This window comes from Dendrobates tinctorius, unplaced genomic scaffold (genome assembly GCF_039654945.1).
Source record: "Dendrobates tinctorius isolate UK_male_01 unplaced genomic scaffold, ASM3965494v1 ptg000116l, whole genome shotgun sequence".
Taxonomy (NCBI): Eukaryota; Metazoa; Chordata; class Amphibia; order Anura; family Dendrobatidae; genus Dendrobates; species Dendrobates tinctorius.
The window spans coordinates 4,461,462-4,474,714 of record NW_027361784.1 but is presented as its reverse complement, the minus strand read 5'-3'; the positions used below and the strand labels follow the sequence as shown (position 1 = coordinate 4,474,714).

Genomic DNA, 13,253 nt, shown 5'->3' with positions numbered 1-13,253 from the left:
GGCTTCAGAATCGGAATTCTTGGTAGACGGGCGAGTGCAGTCCCGATCCGTCCCCACCTAATTTGGCGGAGCTACTTCAAAACTCTTGCTACTTTTTCAGTGTTTCAAAGTGTTTTACATAAACTTTTTCAGCCCTTTTAGATTGTGTCTCTCTGTCCACTATTGATCGTAGCTGGACAACGAACAGTCACCTCAGAGAGCACTCTATCTCATCAACTACTCATCACCGCAAGGACTCCTGAGAGTCAGTGCTGACCTGGGTATTGGCATGCAAATATACCCACACTTATTGGGGGAGGACATTGCGATAAACTACCACCCTTATTGTCAACAAAGTACATGTATACGATGTGTCTTTCTGGTGTGTGGTTTTTTGTTTGTTTGTTTTTCCTACACACTACTTTTTGTTTGTGCCACATCAGGAGCAGATTTCAATTGCTGCAGCCAGAGATGAGCGAACCCGAACTGTAAAGTTCGTGGTGTGTACCGTGCAGAACACTGACTCCTCCTGGAAGTCTCTTAGGCTATGTGCCCACAGTAGCGTTTTAAACCTAACACAAAACCGGACTCCTTCCCAGAAAAGGCGCGTTTTTTGTGCGTTTTCCACGGGTTTTTTTGCTAAAAAAACGCGCGTTTTTGATGCGTTTTTTTCCGCGCGTCTTCTGGACCATAAGTAATGGCTAAAAACGTGGACTAAGCCGCAAAATTAATGAGCATGCTGCATTTTTAGCCGCTAAGGCCTGTTTCACACTTCAGTTTTTTCTGTCATTAAAAATCCGCCAAAATAGCGGAAAACGGATCCGCAGGCGGACTGACAGAAACGGGGGACAGCGGATCGGCGGACGTACGGATCCGCCGAAGGTAAAAATTTAAAGGAACTGCGCCTAGACAGAGAGAGAGAATTTTCTTCCAGCAGCCAGAAAAGATTCAGGGTTAAAAAGGGAAAATGCAGATCCGCAGGGCAAAAAAAGGTTACAGGCTCCGTTCGATGATCACAGCGGTGGGCAAACATTTGGAGGATCCGCAAAAAAACGGATGGCCATCCTCCGGTAATGCAACTAAATGGGGGAAAAAACGGATCCGCCAAGCAAAATGGCGGATCCTTTTTTTTTTTTTTTTTTTTTTTTGCAAAACGGCGGATTTTGACTGGTGAAAAACGGAAGTGTGAAACAGGCCTAAGCATTTCCTTAGTGGTAAACGCATTCATTAGCACAAAATGGCCAAAAAGCATTAAAATGAATATGAAGCTTATTTTAAGCGTTTTTGAAGCAGCTTGACCCCTAAAAAACGCTTCAAAAACGCTACTGTGGGTTTGGGAGTGAGTGAGATTTTCCAGTTCCAAGCTTCGGGTCCCCATTGATTTCATTGGTGTTCGGGTACAGTTCTAACCAAACTTAGGTCCGCTCATCCCTAGCTGCAACTTTTTATTTTCTGCAGAAGAAACTTGCTGGCTACAGTAGTCATGTGATTACAGCAGCATCAGCACCGATTAACAGAAGCAATCTATGCAGTATGAAGGGGGAAGGGGCAAGTCTAATGTGGCCTAGCTGGCGTGGAGAGGCATCTACCCATGACTAGGCAGCAGCTTCACCATAGCTGTAATGTGACACGTGTTTGCGGGTTTTTTTCTTTTCCTTTTTGGCACATCAGGTAACTCTTGATATTCTAGGAGCATAGTCATGGATCCTGAGAAAAGGAGGTTTGAAATCGTGGTGCCAGTATGAACAGTGCATCTTGGCACTTTTTAGAGGTTTCTGTTTTTCACTGTAGATTCACTTTAAGGGTACCCGAGCACATGGGGGAGTTTCTTGTTCCTTTCGCAGGTTTGTCTCAGCTTTTTTTGAGCATATCTATGGAAAACATGGATTTTGGTGCTGATTTGCCGCAGATTTTGTGCTCTGCAAAGATAACCGCTGCAATGAGAAATCTTCACAGAAAATGATAGCAAGGTGTAGATGAGACTGGTATACGGCTGCTGGTCTATTGTGGATTTTTCTTTTTTTTTTTTTTAACCAGATGTCACATGTGAATTGATCCTCACCGTATAGCGCATTGGCACCCATGTGTAGTGTTTTGTCTTCTGGATCATCAGTTGCTCATTACTTGTGTCTTTGACGTCATCGGCGTCGCAAATGCGGACTAAGTAAAATCAATTTAAAACTTTTATCCTAAAGCGGCATCTTTTAAAAACTTTGCGTTTTTTTTTTTTCTTTCCGATCATTCCTTTGAACCCCTACAGATTAGGATTACATTCACAGAAATTGCAAGTACATAATATATTTAAAGGGACAAGATAATGGGAAGGAGAGCCCAGCCCGAACCAGCTTACTAACTCAAACTATGCAAACTCATTGTGACATTTTAAAACCACGTAGGCGTCCGGTGCCGGGGAGCGTTGGCGCGTTTCACGTTGTATTCCTGTGGATGCTTTCTGATACACTGGGTAGAAGGAGAGCTGAGCAGCACTATATGCCATAATCCTTATATAAGCTAGTTGTTTAAAAATGCAGCAGCCCTCGGGCGGACAAGCCGTATGTTGTAGTACCGCGCACCTGAGGAATCCGCACATTGAATTAAACCCACTCGGAATTCCAGCTTCTCTCGTGTCGTTCTAGTTTCTGCTTGCTTTCTTGCTCCCATAAAGCCATTTTCTTCACGGTCCCCTCTTCATTACAGTTTCTTGGTATGACAGATCTGCCTGCAAATAAGTAAAGGCTAGATTTAAGAAAAAAAAGTTAATATTTGAGTCGCAGGATATAAATTCTCCGGTGAGAACATATCCTAACTGAAGTCACGGCACAATGCCGGATCCATTGTATGTCAGACTCAGGAAACATTGGCTCATAGTAAGGGTTGTTGTGTTACCATCATTGCTGTGATGACACGAATACAGCTGCGCTGCCCTATTGGTGTTTGTGCATTGACGGCAGCATGAGCAGAGCCTGTCGGGAACGACCGCCGTCAGCATATTGTCAACTGTTTGCAGCGTGTCCAATGATCATCTATGGTTATGGGACTCTACAGAGTAGTTTGGTAGATGACAGTAACTACTGGCTGTGTTAGGATTGCCCAGCTACAATGGGGAGCGCTCTAGTCATACCATTTGGTTTGCTATATTCTTGAGCGACTTGTTAAGAGCAATAATTCTACTTTTTACCCTGGGGACAACCTGGACAAATGTCCTTGAGGGAATCCCTACAAACTTCCCAGTGTCATCTGTTGTTGTGACGGTCTTGGGTTATGTGCACATTGAGTCTTTTTAAATGCCGGCTTAACTACTGAATTTTTTAAACAGAAGAATCCTCGGCCAAACAGTGGCAGTGTTTTACCTTAAGGCTATGTGCCCACGTAGCGATTCTGAAGCAGAATATTCCTGAGCAGAATCGCACACCCTGCTCCCGGGAAAACGCATGCGGTTTTTGACGTGCTTTTTTAAGCGTTTGTCAAGCGTTTTTGCATGTGTTTTCGGCCATACAATTGATGGTATGCGGAATCGCTGGCAATTCCTCAAAATTAAAGAACATGCTGCGTTTTTTATCGCTAAGCGATTCCGCAGCGGTAAAAAACGCACCATTGGCACAACATGTGCGTTTTCAATTATAATTGAATGGAATGCTTTTTTAAGCGTTTCCGCGGCAGAATCGCACGTTTAAAAACGCAGCGAAACGCTTAAATGCTACTGTCAGGTCACTTCTTTTTAGCGGCTTCAAGTCTTTTTGAAGCCTGAAGCAGTGGTTACTATTTAAACTTTGTTGTGTTTTTTTTTTCTTTTACCTTATCCAAGGGATAAACTTTAAAAGAAATGTGACCAGAGGATGGACATCTAGTCACTAATTACATGGCTGCGCTTGTCTTCTTAGTGGTGATTTCAGCCAATCCCATTGTTTTGCAAAAGTGAGAATTGCGATATACTTTAAACTTTGTCCATACAATGAAATTACCACTAAAGGACAAATGCTGCCATGTAATTACTTAATGGGGGACAACACTGTTGTCAGGTTACATCTTAATGCCTGGTAGGTGTAGACAGATCCGGTTTTGTTTTTTTTTGTTTTTTCGAACTATGAACACGTTACAAAAAAGACATCTGGAGATGTGAACAGAGTATGTTATAAGCAATGCTACATCTTTAGTTACCCAGTTTATGTAGGTTCTATCCCTAGAGGAATATTTGACACTTTATTTGCATTATTTTGTGCGGCTCCTTACATGAGTTATGGGATACATTCCATTTATTCTGTAGAAGCCTCTGTGCAGTCATTCATACAACTAATTTGCTTTTACATTCCTGCGCTCTTTTTTTTTTTTTTTTTTTTTTATTTGGCATCTGGTCTGTGTTGTACAATTTCTGCCTTCAGACTCTCCTGTAATCTGTAGCTCTACATCCGGCCTCTTGACCTTCTTGCTTACTTTCTCCATTCCATCTTCGGAGTTAAATAAGCTGAAGACTTGTTCTTACATGTACATGTCTGAGCAGAAGATCGATAATTTGCTGCAAACATGCCGGGACAAGCTGCCTGAAACGATATTTCCCTGAAGATCAGTGTGTTTCATATTTAATATGTATGCTGGCTCTCCTCATAAAATGGGTCAGCTCTCGTGTCCTACGAAGCCATTAAAGGGAATCTGTCACCCCTTTTTTGAGATATCCTATATAGTGATATCATTCAATTGTGTGTCACATAAGGGTTCTCTTGGTACGTTTGCTTCCCCCTGACCCCGCACCTTTCATGCATAAATACCTTTTTTATATCGGTTCAGATGTATGTAAACTGCCGCTGTCCGGTCCGCTGGGCGGGGCTTATTCACCTGCTCCACCCCCTCTCTATCTTGCTCTATGCATTTCTTCTTGTGTAGAGCAAGACAGGGAGGGGGTGGAGCAGGTGAACAAGCCCCGCCCATCGGACCGGACAGCGGCAGTTTACATACATCTGAACCGATATAAAAAGGTATTTATGCATGAAAGGAGCGGGGTCAGGGGGAAGCAAAAGTACTAAGAGAATCCTTATGTGACACACAATTGAATGATATCATTATAATATATCTCAAAAAAGGGGTGACAGATTCCCTTTAATATCCCACCAGGTACAACTGACAACATGTCATCTTCATCAGGCCTGGATTCCCAAATATGGCTTCAGTAATTCTTTAGAGGGATTGTATCACCGTTATAACATTTCTCTATCTGATTTAGAGATATAGATACGGTGTGTGTGTGTATGTGTGTGTGTGTATGTGTGTGTATATATATGTATGTATGTGTGTGTGTGTGTGTGTGTGTGTGTGTAATATATATATATATATATATATATTAGAGAGAGAGAGAGAGAATATATAATAATATATCTCAGCATATTGCGGATTGACTTCCTTAGGAGAGTGTTCTAGACATGCTCTGTTATCTGTGCAGAGGACGTTGTGCAGGGATAGGGGATGAGAAATTCAGTGGAAATTTTGTGGTTTTATGAATGGGGGTCTGGTATTCTCGTTGAAAACCAATAATATACTATTTTTTTTATTTTAGTTTCATAACTAATTTTAGTTTTATTTAAAAAAAAAAAAATAGGTTTTACCTCTTGAAGCTCATCAAGAGAATGGCAAGAGTGTGCAAAGCAGTAATCAAAGCAAAAGGTGGCTACTTTGAAGAACCTAGAATATAAGACATACAGTATTTTCAGTTGTTTCACACTTTTTTGTTAATTATATAATTCTACATGTGTTAATTCATTGTTTTGATGCCTTCAGAGTGAATCTACCCATTTTCATAGCCATGAAAATAAAGAAGATTCTTTGAATGAGAAGGTGTCTCCAAAATTTTGCCCTGTACTGTATATATTTTAGTTTTTGTTATAATTAACAAAAGTATTATGAAGCGAAAATCGTTTTTTTTTTTTGTTGTTTTTTTAAATAAAATCTTGGCTTTTTTTTCTAAAAATTGAAATTTATTTTAGGTTTGTTTTATTGTCTTTAGATTTTTTTTTTTTCTAATTTTGCTGCAAAAAACTGTGTAACTATATCCTAATTCTTGTTGCCAAGCTTTTCCTGTAAATGCATTAGACTGGCTGATCAGATCTTTTCCCAGTTGATTATAATGCTTAGCGCTGCATAAAATTAACTTTTCATTATTTTTTTTATTTTTTTTTTTTTTATCTTCTCTAGAATGTGGCATCCATGCTGAGCACCTGGGAAACGTTCGTCTCTCGGGGCTCCCTCTGGGTAAGTGATCAAAAAATAGACGCCGAGTCTTGTGTATGTACCAGCAAAAAAAAAAAATGTGCAACTCGCCCAAAACAAGAGCAGTTTCTCCTATAAATCGCCGCTCGCTTCCAGTTTACTGCTGCATTTAATGTAAGAAATTAAGCGGCTGAATTCTGGAAATATTCAGAAAAGATTAAAGTGACATCTGCCTTGCTCTGAGCAGATTTCACTTAACTAAATCGGCTGCCTAATTTCCTGCCTACGTAAGCCCGCCATTAGCTGGCTGTTGGGAATCTATTTGTATGCAGTGATTTCCATGAAATGAAAATTATTGTTGGGTACTCTGAGATGGAAGAGCGGAGGGAAGGCTGCCGTTACTTGGTTACGGTTTCTAGAGCGAATAAAACTTTTTTTTTTTTTCCTTTTTCTGTATTTTCTTAATGTTTGCTTTCCTCTTTTCAATAGCTGGTGATCTCTTTTTTTTTTTTTTTTTTTTTTTTTTTTTTTTTTTTTTTGTCTATTGTGTGCATAATTAGTTCCTATTACATGACCGAGTGACTATAATTGTTTGTTTTATTTCTGTGGCATCTTGGCTTATAGCATTGATGCCAAAAAATTCTATGAAAAAAGATGGATATGCCTCCTTACCTGCACATTCGGTATTGTCAGATCATTTTTACCAAACACACAGTAAAAAGACACACTTTTTTTTTTTTTTCACCACATTTTTTGGGGAAAAAAAAAATCCGTTACTTTTTAGTACATTATTCAATCAATTGATTGATGTTCTAAACCATACCCCCATTCTGCAAAAAATCCTCTGCTACAGGTTTGTCAATGGAGAAGTAGTTATGGCTTTTGGAGGAAGGAAGAGTAACCAAAGGAAAGTGCGAAAACATATGATGGAAGATAACTTTCTGATACAAGTTTGACCACAGGACCGCCAGCAATCCAGAGAACCGGAGTCCTCAAGATTGGTAGTTCGATTCGCGGTATGACCACAATCAGCTGTTTGAGCCAGTGCTTGCAAGAAGTAAATTCAGGGAGTGGAGCAGCAGAAAACCTCTTCATTCAAGGTGTAGTGGCAGCTGCTGGGTACTGCAGAACGCTATATACTCTTGAATAGCAGCTGATCGAAGGGGATGCTGCGTGCTGGACCCCACAAGTCTCATATTGTTTAGCTATCATGTCGGATATCGATATTGCATGACAAGACAACCCCTTTAATTGCCAGAAATGGCCAAATGCTGTTCTCTACTTTCTCTGGCAGTCCAACCAATGAATGGATCATTCACTCCTCCTCTGCTCTATTCAAGACTGGGGCTCAATAGAGTCCAGTTCTTCTGATTTAGGTTCCCATTCTCAAGATCACTGGGTTCTGACCCCTGGGGAAAAGGGATCACTTTGGATTCTGGACATCCACTTTTAATTGAAGATTTGTGTGATCCAGATGATTATCTTTAAACTGTATATGCCTGTGATGCTGTTGGTCCCAGTCAAGTTGGGAAATGCAGGCAAAATATAGAGAAAATATTTAATACGACCGTATGAAGCATACTGCTTGGCACTCGGTGATTTACGGTGTTGACTGCTGCAGAGAAATCCAGAAGAATCGTTAGAAAGTAGTTTCTGTTTTACATGAGCAGGTGGTAGAAGTGCAGGACGAAGATGGACAGTCACTACCCCACATATGGAAGGCAAAGAAACCTAGTGAAATAAGTGGTGTGATGACAGCATTTTATCTTAACCAGACTTCTCTTTTCAGTAAGCCAGGAGTCATTGACTGTTGTCCATATGTTGACTATTAAATTTGTGCTTCTTTCTTTTTGACACTTTATGTAACATATTGTGCTATTGCATTGGATGACTAGAGATGCAGGATACTTGAACAGTGATGTTTGCTTATATTTTGATTACACATTGTCCAGGCCAGCTAGCTTGTTGACTTGCAAAACACAAGAGGAAAAACTATGCAAATAAACTAAATTAAACAATGCAAGTTGATCTCGTCACCATTCTTCCCCTTCACCTCTGGATGCTGGCTTGAAGGACACTTGTTAACCATAAAAAGAGTATGTATGCGCTTCTGTAGGAGATACCTCGATGTACAGATAAATATACAAAGAACCGGAAACTCTACAGGACAGCAGCCAATACATCATGGCTCCATCATGAGGGACACCGATTTTTCATGCTACAGGATGCCAGCTTAGGGGACCACGGCCCTGGCTGAAAGAATACAGATCTCCATTGAACCATGAATACGTTTGGGGTAGACAGAATTTGGACCCACCGGTCACCTGAGCCCCATGGAGATGTTCGGAGAAGCCAGGTTGTGACCCTTGTACCTCAATTGACTGTCATCTTCCTAAGCTTGTCATTACCTCCTTTCTGTGTGCGTGCCATAGGTGGGGTAGTCTGCCCAAACTCTGAAGTAACAGCTTCTCTTATCCCAGCGGGTCAGCAGAAAGTTGACACTCTGTAATTTGCCCCATCTTGTGTATTTTGCTGGGGCTGTTCTATGTGGTGTTTTCCTGCTTTGTGGTTCAATAAGTATTGCCACATTGGTTTACCCTCACCCTGTGTTGTTTGAGAGGAGAGCAGGTGTTCAGTGGGATGATCCCTGGTCCATGCGGTTTCAGCTAGCTGACCAGAACACCCGCTGACACTTAGCCTTTAATGGTGAGTTTACGGGGGAACGCCCAGATGAAAATGTAAGGTCCACCTACAAATTCTAACCAGCAAAACCTAAACAGACAGCTATAGGCTGATATTAATAGCCTGGGAAGGGACCAGAGATATTTTCCCCCTTTCATCATCCCCCCTCCCCAAGGCTACCAACATCAGCCCTCAGCTATCCCAGAAATGGCGAATCCATAAGATGTGCCAAATCTAGCGCTTAGCCTCGCTCTTCCCACTTGTCCTGGAGCGGTTGCAAATGGGGCAGTAGGATTTGGATTGGTGTCAGTTGACATCAAGCCCAGGGATTAGTGATATAGAGGTGTCTCTATGGATAAGACGCCCCCATTACTAACCCCATAGTCATGTTCTAAAAAAAAAATAGAATAAAGTCTTTTTTAATTGATAGAAGGACACAGACTCCTTTATTTGAAATAAACACTCCCCACCCACTTTTTCCCATTTATTACTGTAAGAATTAAAATAACGCCATAGTCCTCACCTACAGTGCCTTGCGAAAGTATTCGGCCCCCTGGAACTTTTAAACCTTTTCCCACATATCATGCTTCAAACATAAAGATACCAAATGTAAATTTTTGGTGAAGAATTCAGTTTTTGAATTTCCACAAAAATTTAAAATAACCAATAAATTTTGTTCAACTTCACAATTGTGTCCCACTCGTTGTTGATTCTTCACCAAAAATTTGCATTTGGTATCTTTATGTTTGAAGCACGATATGTGGGAAAAGGTTGAAAAGTTCCAGGGAGCCGAATACTTTCGCAAGGCACTGTATCCAACAATCTATTTGTCCCACGAAAAAGTCCAGCTCTGCTACATCTGGATTACTTGGCTGAGTGTTGGCATGATGTGACCACTCGGCCATGAATTCAGGAGACCGTGAGCTGAGCTGGGAGCGCAGGTTCAGTGACAAGCGGTAACTTCAGAGGTTACCGCCGGTCTCTTCCAGCTGTTCCTTGCTTAGTTTTAGTGTGAGCCGGCCTATGAACTGGGTAAACCATCATGACAGACACAGATGGCTCTGGTACTGGAAATATCAGGACATGTGAGAGAGCCCTTAGTTTGCTGTTGCATTGCTGTCACCGCTCCCTTCTCTTTTTCATTGATCCACTAATGAGATTTATACCTATAGGTACTGTATATGGAGGCTTATAGTGACTGACCTCACAGTGCCACCTGCTGGCAGATACAAGCCTTGCACTGCACTCCTCCAAGATCATTGGATCAGTAATGAAATATTTTCGCCTTTCTCTTATATCTCCCAGTTGTCCCATAGTTATGACTGTACTTCAGAAAACTATTACCTGTGTTTCTGTAGTTAAAGCAAACGATATATTTTTTTTCTTTTCTCTCCATCCTAGCTTGTAGCGGGATCCCTGAACAGATTAGACAGCCTAGCGGTGTTATCACTAGTCCGGGATGGCCTATAGAATACCCATCCAGAATAAACTGTAGCTGGTACATCCATGCCAACCCCGCAGAGACCATCACCATCAGGTATGTGGCATACTGTTACACAATTGTATGATGAGTTACATAGCCCATCAGTGCTACTAATACATCTGTTACTATGTGTCAGAAGAGATGGCATTGGAAGATGGACACTCAGAGAGAGAGATCTCTATCTAGATCTGTGTAATATTACTGACAGCACTGGGGCCACCGATGTTATTCAATGGGGCAATGCAGATTAGCATTTTTTTTTCCTTTAACAAATAGTTGGTTGCTGCTGGCTCCGGCAATGACTCTGATCACTGGGAGTTTCTACAGTCAAATCCATGATAATAGACCATTTCTGCAGGACTTGCATTTATAAAGTATCACCATTGCTTGGCAAGTCGTTTTAAAGCGTCACTCCAGCGGGTTGTAGGTTTGTTTTTGTTTTTTTAAATTTTACTGCTGAAGTGGTGCTCCTAATGTAAGGTCCATGACCCTACTCTTATACTCGCCTGCCGCCATCCTCACCTTTATCACCATGGCTCCCCTCGGTCTCCAGCAGCTTGTGACCTGCCGACTGCGCCAGTGTTTCGTGGAACGAGCCAGAGGTCACAACTCAATACAAGTCTACTAGAGCCACGTTCTGCCTGTCTTATACTTGCATTGAGAGCTTATGACGTCACGTCTGACTTCTGGCCATAAGTTGCAGGACCGGTGCAGGCGCCAAAAAAAGGTGAAGATGCCGCAGGGTGAGTATATGACCGAGGGCAGGGGACTTGTATTAGAAACCCCCACTCCGGAGCTGAAAAGAGAAACCACTGGAGTGGTGCTTTACAAGGGTTTTCTTGTGAACCCAATCCCCGTCCCTGTAGTGGGTCCACTAAAGCCAGAACGTAGAACCGCCCTGTACAGGCCTCCCCGGCTTGGACAAATTACATTGGTCACGCTCTCCTGGTCTATGAGTAATTGGCCGTTTCTGAAACTTTATATATATATATATATATATATATATATATATATATATATATATATATATATATAAATCAGGTTTTAATTTTTGCAATGTACAAATGTAATGTTGGCTCCTGACCGCCTTCAAAGACACCACTGTCAACCTACTGTGGGGATCGTTATGCTTGGGTTGCTTTATTTCCATTATATCATGGCATGCACAGAGGACTTGTTAAAATTTTCACATGATTTTCCTCTAATTTCAGTTTCCAAGAGTTCGATATTCAGGGATCGGCCTCCTGCAGTTTCGACTGGTTATCCATAAGTCCATCACAAAACTCTGACGGGGTCAAGGCGTGTGGCTCCACAATCCCAGCACCATATACCTCCATACAGGACCACGTGTGGATCAAGTTTCATGCCGATGACCACATTTCCAAAAAAGGATTCCGCCTATCTTATACTGCAGGTAGCTTGTAATCTGTGTGTGAAGGCGTAATGGCAGCTTGTGGCTTATTGTGGAGCACGTTAGGAGACAATACGGCAAAGGTCTCGGAGCTGCTTTAAGATCTTGACTCCGTGTTCTGCAGCTTCTGCTTACATCTCAGACACCCAGCCACCCCCTTTTCTACATAAGTAGTCCTGCTTGGTTTCTCTTCATATCTATAAAAGATTTGGTGAATTGAAGCTCTTGTACAGTCTGTGCCAATCGAATCCGAACGTGGCATCATAGGGGAATGACAATTATACAAGGCCTGCCTAATCTTGTTTTGAAAGGGCTTTTGTAATGTTGTGGGTTAATTTTTATTCTTTTTGAAATGGACAATCCTTTTTTTTTAACTGTCTGCCAAATACATTGTGTCTATCAGGCATGTGCATCAATTTTAGTTGTAGTCTGTGAAGAGACCTGACTGTAAGAAAAAGTCCTACTGAGAGCTGGAAGAGTCGGGAAGAAGTTCCACAGACAATCTCTTATCAAGCTGAGGTCGAAGTTTATTCGGAGATACACGGCAAAACAGATACAGAATAACAGAGGAGCTGGAATATGCGGGCAAAAACAGGAATTCAGACGGGCAGAGATTTGCTAGGAGGTCTGGCGGTGATAAGGCTCTGTGCCCTGGCCATGGTGAGGCACGGTGGCATGATGGCGATGGAATGGCCCCGATCGACAGTAACAGGGGCTTCTTATACATTATCAGAACAAAGAAAGCTGCATTTTGCCGCAGAGGGCGTTAACATTATAATTCTAAGGCGTTTTCATGGTAATCTACAGAAACGTGGTTTAGAAAAGAGAATATAATGACATAATACGAAGATATTAATTAACATTTCTTCAAGCAACACTAAAACCCATAAGTCATTGGTATCTATGGCTACTGTCCTAAAATCTTATCATTGTCTCCAGTCTAGGTCCCTAAATTCTTACATCCTGACATTTTAACTACTCTACTCTTCGCTACCACACTATCACGTATAAGCATACTGGCCATATATTTGGTGACCTGTGATCCTATTGATTGATCCAATCTTCCTCTACGCACATCGGCTGAGGTTGCTAGGAGACATGATCTCATTTTCCATCCTCCATTTAATACATTTTATCAGCTCTTTTGTAAAAGTTGAATCTTCTCTAACTTTCAACAAAATGGCTGCTAGAGACAACATGGCCGCTCAGTATATTATGACTGACCATTCTCTTACAAGTCCCCCTCTTGTACTCTATCCAGAGTACAACATACAGTACTGTAATATTCATGGGTGAATTACTGAAAATAAGAATATGGAGGTAATTCAGCACTTTATGCACGTGTGTGTGTAAGGCAAAAGTCCCTAAAAATAAAACAAACACATAATAAAAAAATAATTCAAATAGTCCCGAAAAAAAATAAGTTGCACAATAGTCAAGTCTTTTGGTCTATTTCTTCTCATTCTTTGTCTTCTGGATTTTCCTGATCTTCTCCCCCTCTCA

General features: G+C 41.4%; 1 protein-coding gene across 3 annotated transcripts in view; it reads left to right on the top strand.

The window, feature by feature from the left end:
- Nucleotides 1-13,253, top strand: part of LRP12 (LDL receptor related protein 12) — a 78,981-nt gene that overhangs the window by 37,148 nt on the left and 28,580 nt on the right. For all 3 annotated transcript variants that reach the window (XM_073590170.1, XM_073590169.1, XM_073590172.1), the window contains exons 3-5: nt 6,160-6,216; nt 10,258-10,393; nt 11,551-11,753. In XM_073590170.1, coding sequence (XP_073446271.1) covers nt 6,160-6,216; nt 10,258-10,393; nt 11,551-11,753 — 396 coding nt within the window. The remainder of the gene's footprint in view (nt 1-6,159; nt 6,217-10,257; nt 10,394-11,550; nt 11,754-13,253) is intronic.